The 17,471-nt window shown below is 40.7% G+C and overlaps 2 protein-coding genes across 3 annotated transcripts; both read right to left on the bottom strand.

Annotated features, from left to right (window-relative positions):
* Window positions 1-219: 219 nt before the first annotated feature.
* On the bottom strand, window positions 220-5,337 carry LOC138949735 (uncharacterized). Its single transcript, XM_070321540.1, has 4 exons — window positions 4,470-5,337; window positions 3,968-4,128; window positions 2,477-2,699; window positions 220-548 (listed from the first exon to the last, which is right to left on the bottom strand). The coding sequence occupies exons 1-4, from the start codon at window positions 5,082-5,084 to the stop codon at window positions 318-320; spliced, it is 1,230 nt and encodes a 409-aa protein (XP_070177641.1). The 5' UTR covers window positions 5,085-5,337; the 3' UTR covers window positions 220-317.
* Window positions 5,338-5,354: 17 nt separating this feature from the next.
* Window positions 5,355-17,196, bottom strand: LOC138949727 (caldesmon-like). 2 transcript variants are annotated; one of them, XM_070321528.1, is made up of 5 exons: window positions 16,905-17,196; window positions 13,847-13,955; window positions 11,913-12,489; window positions 6,388-6,823; window positions 5,355-5,547 (listed from the first exon to the last, which is right to left on the bottom strand). In XM_070321528.1, the coding sequence occupies exons 1-5, from the start codon at window positions 17,021-17,023 to the stop codon at window positions 5,355-5,357; spliced, it is 1,434 nt and encodes a 477-aa protein (XP_070177629.1). In that variant the 5' UTR covers window positions 17,024-17,196. The 2 variants fall into 2 exon arrangements, with proteins under 2 accessions (XP_070177629.1, XP_070177630.1); XM_070321529.1 differs by having other exon boundaries at window positions 11,913-12,486.
* Window positions 17,197-17,471: the final 275 nt, after the last annotated feature.

The following is a 17,471-nucleotide window of genomic DNA, read 5'->3' as shown; positions in this document are numbered from 1 at the left end:
CCCCTTACCACACGCTATTATGAGCTGAGTATTTGTGCCTCGATATTTTATTGATGTTCTTACGTTTTATGTTGTTAATTATGATTCACCACACCCGAGTTTCTCGTAATTGAGATTATACAGTGTTCTATGTCTATGTCTAATTCACATGCACACACGCACGTAGCCTAAACAAATCCAATCTTGACTTTCAACTTTATATCAACATTATATCCTGTTCACAATTAACGAGGACAAACAAAATTTACAAATACCAAAGTACAACAATTTATCTTTTGTAATAATTCGGACACACATTTTCCCAATTAATATGAGAGTCATGATGACCTTTTATAAGGTCTAGCAACATTACGCACCTGTTCCCCCAAGACTGCTCTTCGGGCAGCACTTTTTGCCATTCCACCTGCACCATCGCATGGCCCTTTCCCATGATAAGAGCCAAAAAAGGCCCTTTCAATGGGAAAGCCAAAGTCCTGCATTGACATGGACAAGTCCATGAAGGGCTCCTTGCTCTTGAATTGGGCCGCACAACCATCAGTGAATTGTACCTGAAAAACAGCAAGTGATAATATGTATAAAACGAGGAGAACAAACAGGGAAGGAATAAATATGGTGTTAGGTAAATGCCCCCCTCCCCTTTTCAAATATAAGAATTTAAGCGCAAGGAGACTTGTTAGAAAGAACAGCACTATATAAAAACTATTCATTATTATTTAAGTTATTGAGACATCCCAGTGCACTAAGGGATTTATAGAGCAAATTGAGAAAATTCATTATTGAACGAAGCGCATAGCGCTGAGTTTAATAATTATTTTTGAGATTTGCTCTATAAATCCCTTTGTGCACTGGGATTGTTTCAATAACAATATTGTCAGTACCGCCATAGAAAAAAGAAGATTCCAAACGCACATTTTGCTACGCGCATTTGAATAGGCATAACTGTGTGGTCAGGTCGTGTGCAGTAAGATCTACTTTTGTGTGGGGTGTCTCAAGTGTGTCGTGCTTTCGTCACACGCATTTTAATTTCTGTTGGTAAATTCCAGTGTAGCATTAAGCTGAACAGTGATGATCTTTCAGAGAGACCTCATTTGAACTCGTAGAAAGGACTGTGCTCTTCGTTATTTGCGATTCGAAACCTCCAGTCGAGCTTCGACGGATTGACTGTGCGGAGTGACTCCCCTTGAATTGACTACCCCTCCGAAGGACTCGACGGTTAGCACATTTTCAAAATAAATGTGGCATATTTCTCGTGTTGTATCTTCCCTCATCGGGGAGTCTGATACTAAATATGAACGGTAAGAATGCTCTGAAACCTACACGTATAATATCCCTATCGTTTTTTCGTTCACATTTGCCCAACATGTTAATTTGCTAAACGGGGTTTATGTCGTCTGCTAGGCTAGGGCAATCGAACCACTGCAGTCTGCACTGAGTCTGCACGCATGAGGCAGGCTGGTAATAAGTTTTATATATGGTAAGAACGTTCTGAACCCTACACGTTTTCGATTACGATTGTTCTTGCCTTGAAATAATAATTCGGAAACCATTCATTTACTGAACTGATGCAGTCGTATTTCAGTGTAGTCTGCTACGTATGACAGAGTCGATCGAGTCAGTCTTCACTGTAGCTGGTACGTTATCGGAATAACACTTGTGTTTTCTGTTAGCCGCTGGGAATTGTATACTAACTCATCATTTGGTAATGTGGATAAGCTACATGCCACTTACACGGCATATGAGAAGAATCTATGCAAGTCGGCAAAAATGAGATGAAACACAGAGGCTTCTATTTTTAGATCAGTGGCACAGGCACATGCAATCTGTCAGAAAAAAAACCCACTTCTGCTTTAATTGAGAAGCAGGGAATTTATGGTCATTTGGTATTGTGGAGAATATAAGCTACATGTCATTAATTAATTCTGAGGATGAGAGCACAGTCTCGCTCCAAGAGTGCGCTAACAGTTTTAGCGCATCGCCATTAGACCCCCCCGCGGGTTAGGGGGAAGAATTTACCCGATGCTCCCCAGCATGTCGTAAGAGGTGACTAACGGATTTTGTTTCTCCTTTTACCCTTGTTAAGTGTTTCTTGTATAGAATATAGTCAATTTTTGCAAAGATTTTAGTCAAGCAGTATGTAAGAAATGTTAAGTCCTTTGTACTGGAAACTTGCATTCTCCTAGTAAGGTAATATATTGTACTACGTTGCAAGCCCCTGGAGCAAACTTTTGATTAGTGCTTTTGTGAATAAGAAACAATTGACAAGTGGCTCTATCCCATCTTCCCCCTTTCCCTGTCGCGATATAACCCTTCGTGGTTGAAAACGACGATAAACACCAAATAAACAAATCGCCATTTGCCAATCAACTGGTTCACATTAGTCATGTGACACCAGTACTTACTGACAATTATTATTATTATTATCATTATGATGCTGATGTGAAAAGAAAGTTTCTAGCATAGAAACATAAATGCGCACCTGATGCTGGATGTTCAGCCCTCGATGATGTTGAAGGTGAAGGATGACTGCCTTTGTGAATGTGTAGACAGCAGAGGCATCATGGGTCAGGTCTGGCGAGAGAATTATGACTGTCTCTTTCGCCACTTCACCACATGCACATCGGAAGTATGTCACTGTGGGAAAGATCGTGGCCTGGTCGTACTTCCAATGGGCAGCCTGGACTTCTCCTTGGTATTCACACCTAGAACATGCAGATCAAAGATGCAGACCTGGAAACCCCTGTTTTGCACTTTGAGTATTCTCAAACAAACTTGGTGTATTTTCAAAAAAATGAGCGTACTCCACATAGCGTTTGCACATCCATGATTAAAACATGCCTCATGCGCGTCCGTCACACCGTTAATTAAGTTTACCTATACATTTAAAACAAATGCTTTTTTCAATTTTTACTGACAAAAACTGTACCGTATTTGACTGACTACAAGCCGCGACTTTAAAAAAAAAATCGCATTGCGGCTTATAAAAAGATGCGGCTAAAACGTTACCTAAACTTGAATAGCATTCACCTAATGGAAGTCGCCGCGGATTTTCATTTCGCTCGATTAGCGATTACCGGTACTTTATTAGCTCTCTACTCAAGACTCGGCGCTTTTCTCTTTCATTCCCGAATCTTCGTTTGTCAACAAGTCGTAGTGACAAGCGTACAGAGAAACACCGGATGTATCAGGATCTCGCGCGCGCGAGATTTCGTTTTTTTGTGTCTCGCGATAGTTGGAGGAGCGAGAGCCACCATGTTGTGTTTTCGTCTGCTCGAAATGTGCGCAAAAGTCGTAAATCATCCCAAAAAAGCTTATTCCGGGCGGGACAACATGTGTGTGTTGGTTACAAATTGTGTGCGTGTGTGATATTTTTCTTTAAACTTTTTCACTTTTCTTCTTTGATTCACTTGTTTATTCTCAGAGCCGATTTCGCCAAATACCGTACTTTCGTTTGCCTGGTTGTTTTGATTGATTGACACGATCCGATTATATTTTTTTCGACAGCGGCTAATATAGTGACGTAATCATGTGCCAAAATACTGGATCGGCTTCAGGATGGGCTTGTGAAGAAAAGTAGTCTAGGAATTTTTCTCGTCGTATTTTTTTCCCACTGACCATACTGAGCGTATTCTCGACAATCATGCGTACAAAATACGGCGAAATCGTATGGGTTCCCAGGTCTGAGGATGATACAATATTTTTAAAAAGCTGACACATCAGACAGAACTTAATGTCAACAAGATTCAGCTGGAAAGGCACAACTTTCAGCAACATATAAAAGAACATCACTGGGAAAAGAGCCAAACGCTGAACCTCGGTGTTAGATGAGGATTAGCGTTTTGCTCTTTTCCGGGTAATATATTTGTCCCTTGACTTTAATTATTCGATATTTTTTACCATACCCTTCAGTCACCATTATTCATACTTTCAGCAATATAAAATAAAATTCAATGTAAAAAGTCATACTTACCGATAATTCTCGGCAAAATCCAGTACAGTCAGTATCCATCCAGGTGGCAGATTCATTCGCAACTGGCGGAACTGGAGATACTCCCATTTGGCCGTGTGGATGTGCCTGGCCATGGTTGACATCTCCTCAGCTAGCTCTACCAGCAAGTCTTGAATTGTCCCCTGAAGATAACATAAGAGCATATCAACATGTATAAGCACCAGTGTGGTGTAAGTAGGCTAATGATTTCCCACAGCATCACACAATGAATGAATGAATAAATGACTATGTATTTATATAGCGCATAACTTCCACACAATACCTTGCATGATCACAGCGCAAGAACAAAATAATAAATAATAAATTGATCAACCATAACCAAACAAACAAACAAGTGAATATTACAATGGGATTGTATACAAATGTACAGTACAGCTATTAATTTGTCAAACTTGAAAAGAAAAGAAAAAATTCATCAAAAGCATAATTAGGAGAAAACTACAAACAATACGGATGCCTTTACCTGCTTTGTCACATTGCCAGTGTTGTTGCTGTTGTCTTTCTTGACAAGCTCCCATCGCAACCGGGACACTTCATTGCTGGGGTCAAGTGGCTGGTACATGTTGATGAGGCGCTTAACGCCACACTCTCCACATTTCCTATTCACACAGGCAGGGCGATGGCAAGGCATAGAGGGATCTCTTGCACACAAGGTGACTGCAACTGCCTCCTCCATGTGTTCCACCAGTTGGTCTGTGTTGTTGCCAGAAGCCTCTGATTTCCTCATCAGCTTTTGCAGCACCTTCAGCTTCTGACCAACATTGGCACAGTGGATACACAGACAACTTGCCCTTGACCTGTGGCCAGCTGTGAGCACATGTTGCGGGCGACACTTCTTGAATTTGCTGTAGGAAACCTGCTTTCCTGTTGAGGCCACAAATTCTGCATGTGCCTTCTTGAGGGTGGTGCACAGTACTGACCTTGGCACAAGGTCTTTCTTGACCCTGCGTCTGTCTGGGATCATTATGGCGATATCCGGTCTGGCATAAAACTCCTCCATCATCTTGTCAACCTCAGACAGAGACGTGCCATTTTCTGCAAATGAACTGGCAGCCTCCTCAGACTCATCCGACAACATGGAACATTTCTTTGCAAAGTTCCAGGATACTCCGAGGGATTCTGATATAGTCTTTACCGACTCAGAGTTTGAGATGGCAATGGCGTCTGCAACAATCTGTCTCCTACATTTCAGTGTCTTTGTCACGTTTCTTCTTGTTCATCCTGATCCGCGTTTTTATCTTGTTCCAAAATTTATTCTCAAGATCTTGTTCCTTATTGTTGACAATTCTGTTAAGTAGACAGAGCTTGGCGGCTGCTGCTTTCTTCCGCGGGGAACGGTTAATTGCCCTCATCTGATACTCCCGTAATTCGACCAGTTTTGTTCGGTCTTTTGGTTCATGCTTTGATGCTCTTGAGGCAGCAAAGCTTCGGGCGACTTGAATGGAGAGCCTATAGATGTCTTGGGAATGGTTTCTTGTGGTTTCTGTGGTTTGGGCTTTTTCTCCTCAGCCTCTTTCTTTTTTTTCCTGTTCTCCTTCCGTCTGGAACAAAACAGTGCAACGGATTTAATACACTGCAACCACCAAACCCACATCCCATGTGAAAAAAAAGGATAAAAGGATAGCTTAGAAATGTTGTTTGTTTGTTTGTTGTTTGTTTGCGTACCTGGGCTAAACACCCCCAGGATCACCCCAACAATCAATCAATCAATCAATGAGTCTTATATCGCGCATATTCCGTGGGTACAGTTCTAGGCGCTCTGCAGTGATGCCGTGTGAGATGAAATTTTATACGGCCAGTAGATTGCAGCCATTTCGGCGCATATTTACCTTTCACGGCCTATTATTCCAAGTCACACGGGTATAGGTAGACAATTATTAACTGTGCCTAAGCAATTTTGCCAGGAAAGACCCTTTTGTCAATCGTGGGATCTTTAACGTGCACACCCAATGTAGTGTACACGGGGGGAGGGTTCGGTGAGAAGATTGCGTGTGTGACTGTTTTCAATTACCCCGCAACGTAAGCAGCCACACTCTGACTTCAGGGGAAGAAAAGTTGTGACTAAACCATTATTACCCAGCATTATTCCCTTGACAATCTCCTGTCAAAAAGTAACTGCACTTTAGTGTTTACTGTCAAGCACTGCAAGAAAATGCTAGTGAAATACAGTGGAACTCCTCTTTTAAGACATTTCAAAGTCCAGGGAAAATCGGTCTCAAAAGAGGGGGTCATAAAAGCGGGGGTCCTTAAAAAAGGGGGTCATAAAAGCGGGGGTCCTTAAAAGAGGGGGTCATAAAAGAGGGGGTCTTAAAAGAGGGGGTCATAAAAGAGGGGGTCTTAAAAGAGTGGGTCCACTGTAATAGAACTATTGTACTACCCACTGTGTATTTATCTGATCCTTTTTCTCTTGTGTCATGTTGGCTCGCCTCTTCCGCTGATACTCGGTGTTTGCCAACTTCTTCTGTGCATCTTCTTTTGCCTTTTCCTCTAGGCCAGCCCGTGTAGTCAACTCTGCCTCCGCTGCGTCTCTCTTCCTTTGTCTCAAAGCCTGCATGGCAACCCTTGCGCGTTCGTTGTGTTTCAGTTTTGCTTCGGGCGTCTGTCGATGGGTCCTGTAATCCTTTTGCCTCTCAGCTAGGCTCTGTCTGAATTCTTCTAAAGTCCCCGTTTCTTTATGGAACTCTACCAAAGTTTTGTAGTACAGCTTGCCTCTGCTCTCGCTCGACCTACTTCCATCTTGCGCGTTCTCAATGCTGCTGGCAGGGGGTCTTGCCTGAAAGGCATATCTGCCTGCAGACTCAGCAGACACAGTCTCATCTGAAAATAGATGATGTGCTGTGCCGTATCATAATATGTTTTTATGAAAGTGGAAGAGAAATATAACAGCTCAGAGAAGCTGTGAAACTACAAGTATTGGCATGTTCCAAGTTGTGAAAGTCACTATGCAAGTACATTATGTCCACACAAGACATGTTGTGTTGGCATCATGTTATGGAAAAGAGCCCAAGAAATAGATGTTGAACACATTAATGACTATATGTATTTGTTCCTGTTAATATATGCTGATGATACTTCTATACTCGCCGAAACACCTGGAGAAATGCAAAAAGCCCTGGATGGACTAGATCGTTATTGTAAAAACTGGGGACTAAGCATAAATATTGAAAAGACAAAAATAGTTGTTTTTTCGCGGGGGAAAATACGGAATATCCCAAATTTTGTCTTGAATGGAGTATATACCTGTCCAAGTAGTTTGGGACTATGTGTACTTAGGTGTACTATTTAATTATAATAACAAATTTCATAATGCCATGAAACGTCAATGTTTGATTGGTAATCGTGCAATGTTCTCGTTAATTCGAAAATGTAGAAAACTAAATTTACCAATTGATGTGCAATTGGATCTTTTTGAGAAGTGTGTACATCCAATTTTGCTGTATGGTTGTGAGGTGTGGGGATATGATTCATTAGACATATTGTCAAGGTTTCAATTGCAATTTAAACAAATGCTTCTTGATGTATATAAAACTACACCCACTTCTATGGTTTACGGAGAGCTTGGTCGTTATCCAATTAGAATTGAGGTACAATGTCAGTTACTGGTTTATTGGTATAAACTGATGAAAGAAATGAACGATGGTGCGAATAAGATGTCTTGTTTAATGTTAAAACTACATTTGAAGTTGTACCATGTACAAAACGTTAAATTGCCCTGGTTGTCGCATGTCAATACTATGTTAAATAAGTTGGGTCTATCCTATTTATGGACAACTCAGAGTCTTGCCGTCTCAGGTTTTAAAAACGTTGTAAAACAAAGGCTAAGAGATCAATTCCTGCAGGAATGGAACACTGACGTGAATGCCAACAGCTTGTGTTTTAATTACAGAATATATAAAAAGGATTTTTGTCTGGAAAGGTATTTGTTTTGGTTGCCTAGGAAATTCCAAGTTAGATTAGCAAAATTTAGAACAAGCAATCATAAGTTGCCAATACATCAGCACAGATTTTTTAATGCTCCTAGAAATGAAAGATTGTGTGATATGTGCGATAAAAATGAATTAGGTGATGAGTTCCACTATTTGTTCATTTGTACCGACGAAAGTATAGTGTCTGAAAGAAGAAAATTAATTAGTCCTTATTACCGATCTCACCCAAATTGTTTAAAATATGAACAGTTAATGAATTGTAAATCTAAGATAAAACTAATGAAGCTAGCAAGATTTGTAGCCCATGTTATGATTTTAGTATGTTAGCGTTACATCTAGTTTCTTTATTGGTATGTATTTTGGTTTTGTTTTGTGTTTTTACAAAAGATGCATGGCATAATGGTATTGCCAATTTATTTCGGCTGTATATTATCGTTGTACGCTTAATGTATACATAATTATCTGTCTGATTTCTTACCTAATTTTGTTAAACCTATTTTTCTTTTCTTTTTGTTTGTATGTATGGAAGTGTATATTGCCAATTTATTTTGGTTGTATAGTATTGTTGTATTTGTCCGCTCAATTTGTATACACAAATTAACTGTCTGATTTGTTACCTTTTTTTGTTAAAGTTATATCTTTGTTTCAAAGCCCTCTGGGCCCAAAACACTAAAATACTTGACTTGACTTGACTTGGTACATGTGTTGGTGTCATGTTATGTTTGGTCATGTATTCCCAATGACAAGTATCATAAAACACTTACCAGTAAATCTACAGTTTAGAAAAGAACAGATATGCTTGCAAGGTTAGTACATGCTAAAGAATCTGATGATTCCCAAGCCATTTTTGTGTGTGTCCAAACATAACATTACACTGGGTGGTTTCTTTCAGCTGGTGTCAAGTTATGTTCAAACCAATTATTAATTAATTAGAAAAAAACAACAGTAAACACCAAGTTCCAAAGACTTTCGGGCCACGCCCTTCTTCAGTGAAATGAATGTAAAAATTCAAACCAATTATGTGAACAAATATACTGTCTATAAACAAACATTTCAACTACATGTAAAAAATGTAAAAAATGCTAGATGGAAATGAATGCTCGATGAAAACTTAATTGGCCTAAATCTACATTGAAAAGAAAGAAAAAAAACATGATGGTTCTAAAGTAATGATGCTAAAGTAAAACATGTTTTGTGTCCAAACATAACATTAAACTGGGTGGTTTCTTTCAGCTGGTGTCAAGTTATGTTCAAACCAATTAAAAGAAAACAAGAAGAGCAAACGCTCGATCGAGTCACTTTCGCAGTTCTGAATATTATATGAGGCATCAGATGGACAGGAAGAAATTGCTATTCACAACACAATGAGTCACGTTCACATAAAATTTGAGCCCGGTCACTTTTATAGTTTCCGAGAAAAGCCCAACGTTAAGTTGTGTGTTGCCGAACAGAAAAGGCTAGTTATCTCCCTTGTTTTTCTGATAACGTTCGTAAAAGGCTACAGATGTAAATACTTTGATGTAAAGAATAATCCTACAAAGTTTCAATCACATCCGATGAACTTTGTCAAAGATATAAAATGTCTAATTTTTCCTTTGACGCTGACCTGTGACCTTGAAAAAGGTCAAAGGTCAACGAAACCATCGTTAAAGTGTAGAGGTCATTGGAGGTCACGACTAAACAAAATATGAGCCCGATCGCTTTGATAGTTTCCGAGAAAAGTCCAACGTTAAGGTGGTGTCTACGGACGGCCGGCCGGATGGCCGGCCGGATGGCCGGCCGGCCGGCCGGCCGGACAGACTAACACTGACCGATTACATAGAGTCACTTTTTCTCAAGTGACTCAAAAATGTATACATGTAGTCTACATTTACCTGTACAAAATGGTAGATAAAAAGGAAAGCTAGATGAAAATAGACTAAGAAACTATAAAAACGGAAAAAGTCACAAAATGTTGCCCAAAGATAACATGACATACCCTGACATTCATGCGTTGGTGTCATGTTATGTTGGACATGAATTCCCAACCACAAGTACCAAAAAACAAAAAACACTAACTAGAAGAAAAAAAAAGCTATGCATGCTTGGTAGCTATGCATGGTTGGTCCGGACATGCAAAAAGATTTTGATGATCTAGAATAACAAAAATAACCTATCCAAACTTAACATTACACCGAGGGGTGTCTCAGAACCGGCGTCAAGTTATCTTCAAACAGATTATGGTGAAATTGTATAATGCAGTTTTCCTACAGATTATATTTTTGTTGTGCTGGGCTGCATTGCAAACAATTAGACTAAAGCATTATCCCATTTGAAAGAAGAGACTTATTTCACAGGTGTATGTTTAAACTCAATATTACACTACAACACTGTGACAGTTCAAGCTGACACCGATGTGTTATGTTGTGTTTGGACATGGATCACACTAACTACAACACAAACGTGGTTTCTATGGGGGGGGGGGGGGGGGGGGGGGGGAGTTATTTGAAACAGATAATATCAATATTAAATTTTACATCTATTTTTCTTTACCAAAAATAAAATAAGTACAAAACCGAGTGCCCAAACCTAACATTACACCAGCCGTGGCAGGGGAGATCGACTGTGCATAGCGTCAAGTTATGTTTGGACATAAAACTAGCACTCGGCGATCAGACACAATAAGGATCTGCAAGTTCAGACCCAATGATGATGTTAATTCATAGTATTCAATCTGCCACAAAAATTAGTGTATGTTAGAAGACATTTAGTTGAACGAGTTTAAACATAATGCTGACGACCTCGGACTTGGTGTAAAGTGTAAAGTTGCGTTTGATCTCCCGCATCCCATAATATCAACCACGTATCTTGTAAATCGCAGTAAATGACTTTTAGGGGTACTTCACGAAGTGATTTCATGAAGGGATGCATCATTGATGGTTGAAAACGTACTTAGGTCTATCAAACCAAAAACGCAACAGTGACACCACATGATCGGCATGAATGCACATGACAAAGCAAAAATTGACAAATGTAGGAACGTAGGAAAGTGTTGATGAAAGCACAACTATTCAGACAGGATCTCTAGTTTTATCAGAGAAACAGAACTCAGCACTCGAAAGCCTAATGTGGTCATTACTTCATATTCTATCCATAATTTCGCTGGATTTGCAAAAACACAACAAATGACGCCAAAGTAAAAACCTTGAACTTTCGGCCATTCCTCGGCGTCCATCGCGCGCTTTGTCTTCAAATGGCGCAATATTCTAAATTGGAGTGGTTTTCACTTCCATGCCGGATTAATCTAAAAAACATGGAGGGAAAAATACACATAAATTGTTCTTTTTTCGTGTCCAAACGCAACGGTTTGTTGACACCATATCGCTTCCGCAAAATCAATGTAAATTTCTTGCTGCATCAGAGTTTAAAATGTTCGCTTGCTGATTAATCCAAGAACTAAAACATAAAATCTTTCAGATTAGAGGTTAATCACGTGTGTTGGATGCAGATATTTCTTTCAAGTTAACATCGATCGCTATCACCCAAACATGACACCACGCGTTGCGTTTGAGCACGATTGATGACGCTCTATATAAACAAGAAACGAACAAATATTTGACACGCACGTAATGTCAATAGGAATTTATAATGTTTTAAGAATTCGGAAATCAATAAATTGACTCTTGATTCGATCTTTTTATGGTGAAAAATGCCGTCTGAAGTGACACACAGAAATTTTTCCTGAATACAGAAATGAGCGCGGTTGAAATTCCTGGCTAAGAAAGCAGACAGCACTCAATCTAGTGCCCTACGTGAGACTACTGTAAACTGCGTTCTGTTTTGAATTTGACCCCTTCTGCATCATCAGCTAGTTCCAAGTTTGACGTGTGTGGTTATATGGCTAGCAAACTGACACCGGTGATCATCTAGATGCAAATGATGCACGTTGATGTTTATGAATACATGCAGCTGTAAAATCTAACCATCATCTAAACACTCACCGTGTGAATGTTGCTGTGCCATGCACCATGCTAGTGGTGGTTCTTCCGCCACGTCGATCTCTATCTTGACCTCTGGCTCTTGTGAATGTTGCTGTGTCATGCACCATGCTTGTGGTGGTTCTTCCGCCACGTCGATCTCTATCTTGACCTCTGTCTTGACCTCTGGCTCTTGTGAGTGTTGCTCCGTCATGCACTGTGACACTGGTAGTCTTACCAGTAGTGGTTCTTGTGTATCTCTTTCTATCTTGACCTCTGTCTTCACTGTCCACTCTTCTTCCTCCATCCTGTCACAGCCGCTCACTGTCTGTCTGGCTTGGCTTCTTTCCACTGACTGCGGTTGTTGCTGTGTCATGCACCATGCCAATGGTGGTTCTTCAGCATCGTCAATCTCTATCTTGACATCTGAATATTGTGAATGTTGCTCTGTCGTGCACTGTGACACTGGTAGTCTTACTAGCGGTGCTTCTTGTGTATCTCTTTCTGTCGTGACCTCTGTCTTCACTTCTGTCTTTTTTCCCTCCAGTCTGTCACAGCCTCTCACTGTCCGTCTTACTTGGCTTCTATCCTCAGACTGCTGCTGCAACAATAAAAGGTGATGGTTTCTTCAAACAACTGGATGCTATACCGATAACTTTCAGCATACAGATGGCCAGTGGAAACCAACATGTACAGTTTTAACCTTCACCATGCTTTATGGGTCGTGGACGACCCATAGTCTAACAAAATCGTCTTTATTTCTGAAACTATTTGGAGTTTTGATTTGAGACTTCATGTAATCTCCAATTACTATACGACCTTCCCATTGCCCAACTTTTAAAAACTTATTTTTGTAAACAAACAAATAAACAATGACGTAATTTGAACTACACAGTCCGGATGATGTGGGTGCTGGACGACTCATATGGAATTACGTAAGGAATTTTACGTTGTATATCGTTATTCGGATGGTGTGGGTCGTGTACGACCCATACTTTGTAAAGAGGTGGCAAAGCGTTATCCCTATTATTATGGCATGGATCGTGTATGACCCATACTTTTTACGTTGAATCCTTCTTTGGAAAGTATGTGTCGTACACGACCCACATCATCCGGACTGTGTAGTCCGAAGCATGATCCGGTGAAGGTTAATAACAAAATGGCGTGTGCATTCATAATTGTCTGCATTGCTGTCGGTTCGGACCTCCATCCAATCAGACATCGTGTAGCAAGGGGATTGCCCACCGCATGCCTGCCGCTAGCTACACTGAGCTGCTCGCCACGTGTTGCACAGCACAAGCTGCAAAGGATTCTGCCTGCATTGTTCTTCCCAGACAAGTTTCACCAGGGGCTCAGTTGGTTTGTTTTAAGAATAGACTTTATTCCCTGGTGGAAATTCTTGTACGTTATAACCGCATCATTCCTGAATTTTGCTCTGAAAGCCTGAAGTGTAGATCTTCCGTGTTAACTTCTTTCTTGATTTAATATTCAGAACCCAGGCTTGTCAACTGCAGTTGTTGTGCTAGATAGCTGGGTCATTTGATTATTGATTATTGTGCAAAATATGGTGATGTCACAACATTAGTGTTGCTGTTCACATACAATATTACCTGAAGCCTGATATCAATAGGCCAAGTCAACATAGCAAAGTCTACTTCACAAAGTTAATTCACTGCACAAAGTTTTGGCACTGAAATTTTAGTAAGGACTCAAATAAGGACAATTAAATTAAAATGAAAACTTCAGAGTCAAAATACTGTGAATCTGAAACCCGCTCACTGTCGCATGTTTTGATATTTTCACTTTAGTCTCAAAGAGAATAACATATTGTCACACCAATGCTACATGGCTATAATGATGGGAAGATTCCGCTCCCACAGAGTACAAAATACTGTGGATCAAAATGCAAACAGAAAACAAATGATGTCAAGCATCATAAAATGTAATCATTCTCTTACATGTGGTTTCTGAGGCTGTAGTTGTGGCGTAGAAACATATCTCACTGGCAATGACATACCCAGAGGTGGCAAACTTCCTGGTGTGAGTTTCCTGCAGCCATCGTTTACGCTGCAAATAAAAGGTAAACAAAATGAACCCAAACACAAAATATATACCCATTGTATGCCTCTGTTGAAATTCTGCATGTGCTATGTAGACTGCAGAGTATCAACCACACAAATAATTATAAATGTATTTAACCTGCAAGCCGTGTCAGATCTGGAGATAACTTTATTAGCTGCTTCATAATATGCCTCTATTGTACGAACACCAATATGTTTGTTTGTTTGTTTGTTTGCTTAACGCCCAGCCGACCACGAAGGGCCATATCAGAGCGGTGCTGCTTGGACATATAACGTGCGCCACACACAAGACTGAAGTCACAGCACAGGCTTCATGTCTCACCCAGTCACATTATTCTGACACCAGACCAACCAGTCCTAGCACTAACCCCATAATGCCAGACGCCAGGCGGAGCAGCCACTAGATTGCCAATTTTAAAGTCTTAGGTATGACCCAGCCGGGGTTCGAACCCACGACCTCCCGATCACGGGGCGGACGCCTCACCACTAGGCCAACCGTGCCGGTCCGAACACCAATAAAAAAAAAATACTACTTCTACTACTCATAATAGTAGTAATATATAGTGTAATAATAATAATGAAAATAATAATAATAACAATATTAGAACATTAATATACGGGGTTTCTCTGCAACGAAAAGCACTTGAATACAATAGCTTGGGAAAGCAATAATATAAATGCATACCCGAGACTGAAATGTTTCCTGGTCAACATTAAATTGTACTGTACACTTATTTGAGGGAGAAAAGCATGTCAGTTTCTCGCAAATGAAGGATATTGGTGGTAAAATGTCAAAGACTTCACCATAAACGATGATTCCTTTGTGAGTGCACCGAGTGTTTACGTCCCTTGAATGAGAAGGGAAGGATTTAGCATTTAATTTTAATGCAGCAATTTTTTAAGTTTAAATACCATGATTGTTTTTGAACAAACTTGACCCCACGAATGCAAAGTCAATGTTCAGATCTTAGGAAGGGCGGGGGGATATTCAGTGTGCAGTTTACATAAGATCAACAAAGCCGAATGCAAAAGCTGGTCTTAGATGAAAACTGAGCTCGTTACTTCGCTGTATGTTTCTGAAATTTTTCCTGGACCAGCTTTCTCATTCGGTCATGTCGAATGTGAACAACTTTCCATTGACTCAAATGACTGTTTAACATTTTCTACCCCACCTATGTTGACCTTTTTTTTTTTTAGCCGAGACCAGTTGTGCTATAGCAGGTCACTCAAAATTGTAGTAACTGTGTATCAACACGCTGGAATGCAGACATTAGATGGACGTTACAGGAAGCGACTGAAGCTAACAGTCTGAGCGGATATATCCATACCTGATCAGATAGAGGCATATGAGTGGGTACGGATATATATCCGTACCTGGGAGACAATGAGTCAAGAATCCTCCATAACCTTCATCTCACTTTATTCCCTGACAGTGACAGTGACACTCAAAAAGACGAGATAATTTGCTTTTCCTGTTCTCTTATAATCAAACATGACTCAACGGAATGCAACTTTTATCGGCTAGATTGTTGCAGGAGTAAGAAAGGTGTAATGTAGCAGGACGGCAGTCCTCGCCCACAGATGCAGGCACTTGGTTACCCCCACCTGCCCCTTGTTACCCCCACCCACTTACTTCCTGCCAGCCAGCAGCACTCACTGAGCTTAGATTTTGGAAGGTATAAAAGAAGGCAAGCGATTCACAGAGCGCGGCGCGCTGTGCAGCGCGGCGATTCACAGAGCGCGGCGTGTTGTGCAGCGCAGCGATTCCCAGAGCGCGGCTATTGCTCTCACCAGCGCAGATTGTTGACTCGCTTTATTTTTGTACATGTATGATTATCAGCAACATTTTTAACAACAATTGATTGCACCTACCTCTATTATATTATCTCAAGTGAATTTATACACCAGTTAACAGTTCCAGCGCTTACATGGAACGAAGAAGGAACCCGAAAGAGGAGAAAAAACAAACACTAAAAAAAAAACGATCTGCGCATGCGTTCAAATCAACCAGAAAAACAAGAAAAATCGCGTATTTGTGTGCCCGATGTAATCCTTAGAACCTTTACACTCTTTCTTTGGACACTCAAAAGCAACTTCAGGGCTGCAAGACTACAAAATTGCACTTTCTGCAGACTGAATATACGCGTTCTAATCAACCGGGGAAAAAAAACACGAAAAAAACGATCTGCGTATGCGCGAATTCCAAAATGGCTGCTCAAGTGTTAACTGGTATTACATCGATTAACAGCGGTTCTGCGGCACTGTACTCGGATACTTGTTTAAAAACGTCATCCCAGTTTAAAAACTCAGCTGCTTACCAATATATAGTAGAAGCCATTGCAATGACATGTAGTGATATGACTGCCAAGTATTCAAGGCCGGAACTTAGGCACGTTTTACATCGGCCGCAGTGATATATGGTGAACTCAGTTGAAAGAGTGAGAGAGAGAGAGAGAATGGAGCTCTGTTTTTCGTTTTATTGAGTTTTATTTCTCAAATAGATCAGATAGATGTAGCTGTTGTAAACTTTGCGATTGTGAAGAAAATGTAACAGCAGAATAATACATCGCGCGTAGTGAATCGCAGCGCTCCTCGTAGCGCCGCGCGTTGTAAATTGCAACGCTGCACAACGCGCCGTGAATCCACTTCGATAAAAGAAGCCAGCTCAGCATGTCCTGCTAGCACTAGCAGTACTGAGATATGTGCTCCCTCACTTTTCTTCTCTCTATCTTTCACTCATACATGCTGGAATTAGTGTGTACTCGCTACCACTACATCAGTGTGTAACCTAGGTCGTTCTTACAATTGAAGTAATTTAACTGTTAACAATAACATTAAGTGATTAACACGTAAGGGAACAGAAGAAATTGAGTTCACACTTTACACAGCTTGCTGTCTCTGAATGTGTGTTAAAAATAAACTGTCAAATGCTCACTTGTTTCTAAGCAAGATTGCAGAAAGTGTCGGTAAGAACTGTGAGAGGTGTGCGGGTTGAACCCGACCCCCTGTCTGGTCGTGTGTCTGGTCGCTTGATTTTGTGCCTTCTCCGCTCATCGTTCACACCTTTCTTGGCTACTTGAAGAAAGACAGGCCACGATTAAGTGTTTGTTTAGCTGCACAATTCACCAACGCACAATGTGAACCGTCAGTGGTTGTCTGTCTGTTTTATCACAAAATCGTATAGGAATTTTCGCCATCAGGAGTTCGGAAAACGCCATGTCTTCTCCGAGCGGATGTACGTAACTTGAATGAAGTCGGAATGACTTCCCTTGCATTGTCTTACAACACAAAGCTACTGAAAGACGAGAGCAATGTATTGCGGACCGGAGAGAGAAACATGACTTTACCTATTCTAGTAACATGTGTGTGTGTGTGTGTGTGTGTGTGTGTGTGTGTGTGTGTGTGTGTGTGTGTGTGTGTGTGTGTGTGTGTGTGTGTGTGTGTGTGTGCGTGCGTGCGTGCGTTCATGCATGCATGCTGATCCGTGACGTAACTGTAGTAG

The sequence above is a fragment of the Littorina saxatilis genome, linkage group LG16 (genome assembly GCF_037325665.1).
Source record: "Littorina saxatilis isolate snail1 linkage group LG16, US_GU_Lsax_2.0, whole genome shotgun sequence".
Classification (NCBI taxonomy): Eukaryota; Metazoa; Mollusca; class Gastropoda; order Littorinimorpha; family Littorinidae; genus Littorina; species Littorina saxatilis.
Note: the sequence above shows the minus strand (reverse complement) of the source record. Positions and strands in the feature narration are given on the sequence as shown.

Bases quoted from the DNA above. Each gene is read 5' to 3' on its own strand.
- LOC138949735 (XM_070321540.1), bottom strand. From the start codon at position 5,084: ATGTTGTCGGATGAGTCTGAGGAGGCTGCCAGTTCATTTGCAGAAAAT. The intron at 4,129-4,469 runs GTAAAGGCATCC...TGTTATCTTCAG, and splicing joins CTGGCAATGTGACAAAGCAG to GGGACAATTCAAGACTTGCT. The intron at 2,700-3,967 runs GTAAGTATGACT...TGCATGTTCTAG, and splicing joins GATTTTGCCGAGAATTATCG to GTGTGAATACCAAGGAGAAG.
- LOC138949727 (XM_070321528.1), bottom strand. From the start codon at position 17,023: ATGAGCGGAGAAGGCACAAAATCAAGCGACCAGACACACGACCAGACA. The intron at 6,824-11,912 runs GTGAGTGTTTAG...ATCTATTTTCAG, and splicing joins GGCACAGCAACATTCACACG to ATGAGACTGTGTCTGCTGAG. The intron at 5,548-6,387 runs GTGGGTAGTACA...GTTTTGTTCCAG, and splicing joins AAGGATCAGATAAATACACA to ACGGAAGGAGAACAGGAAAA.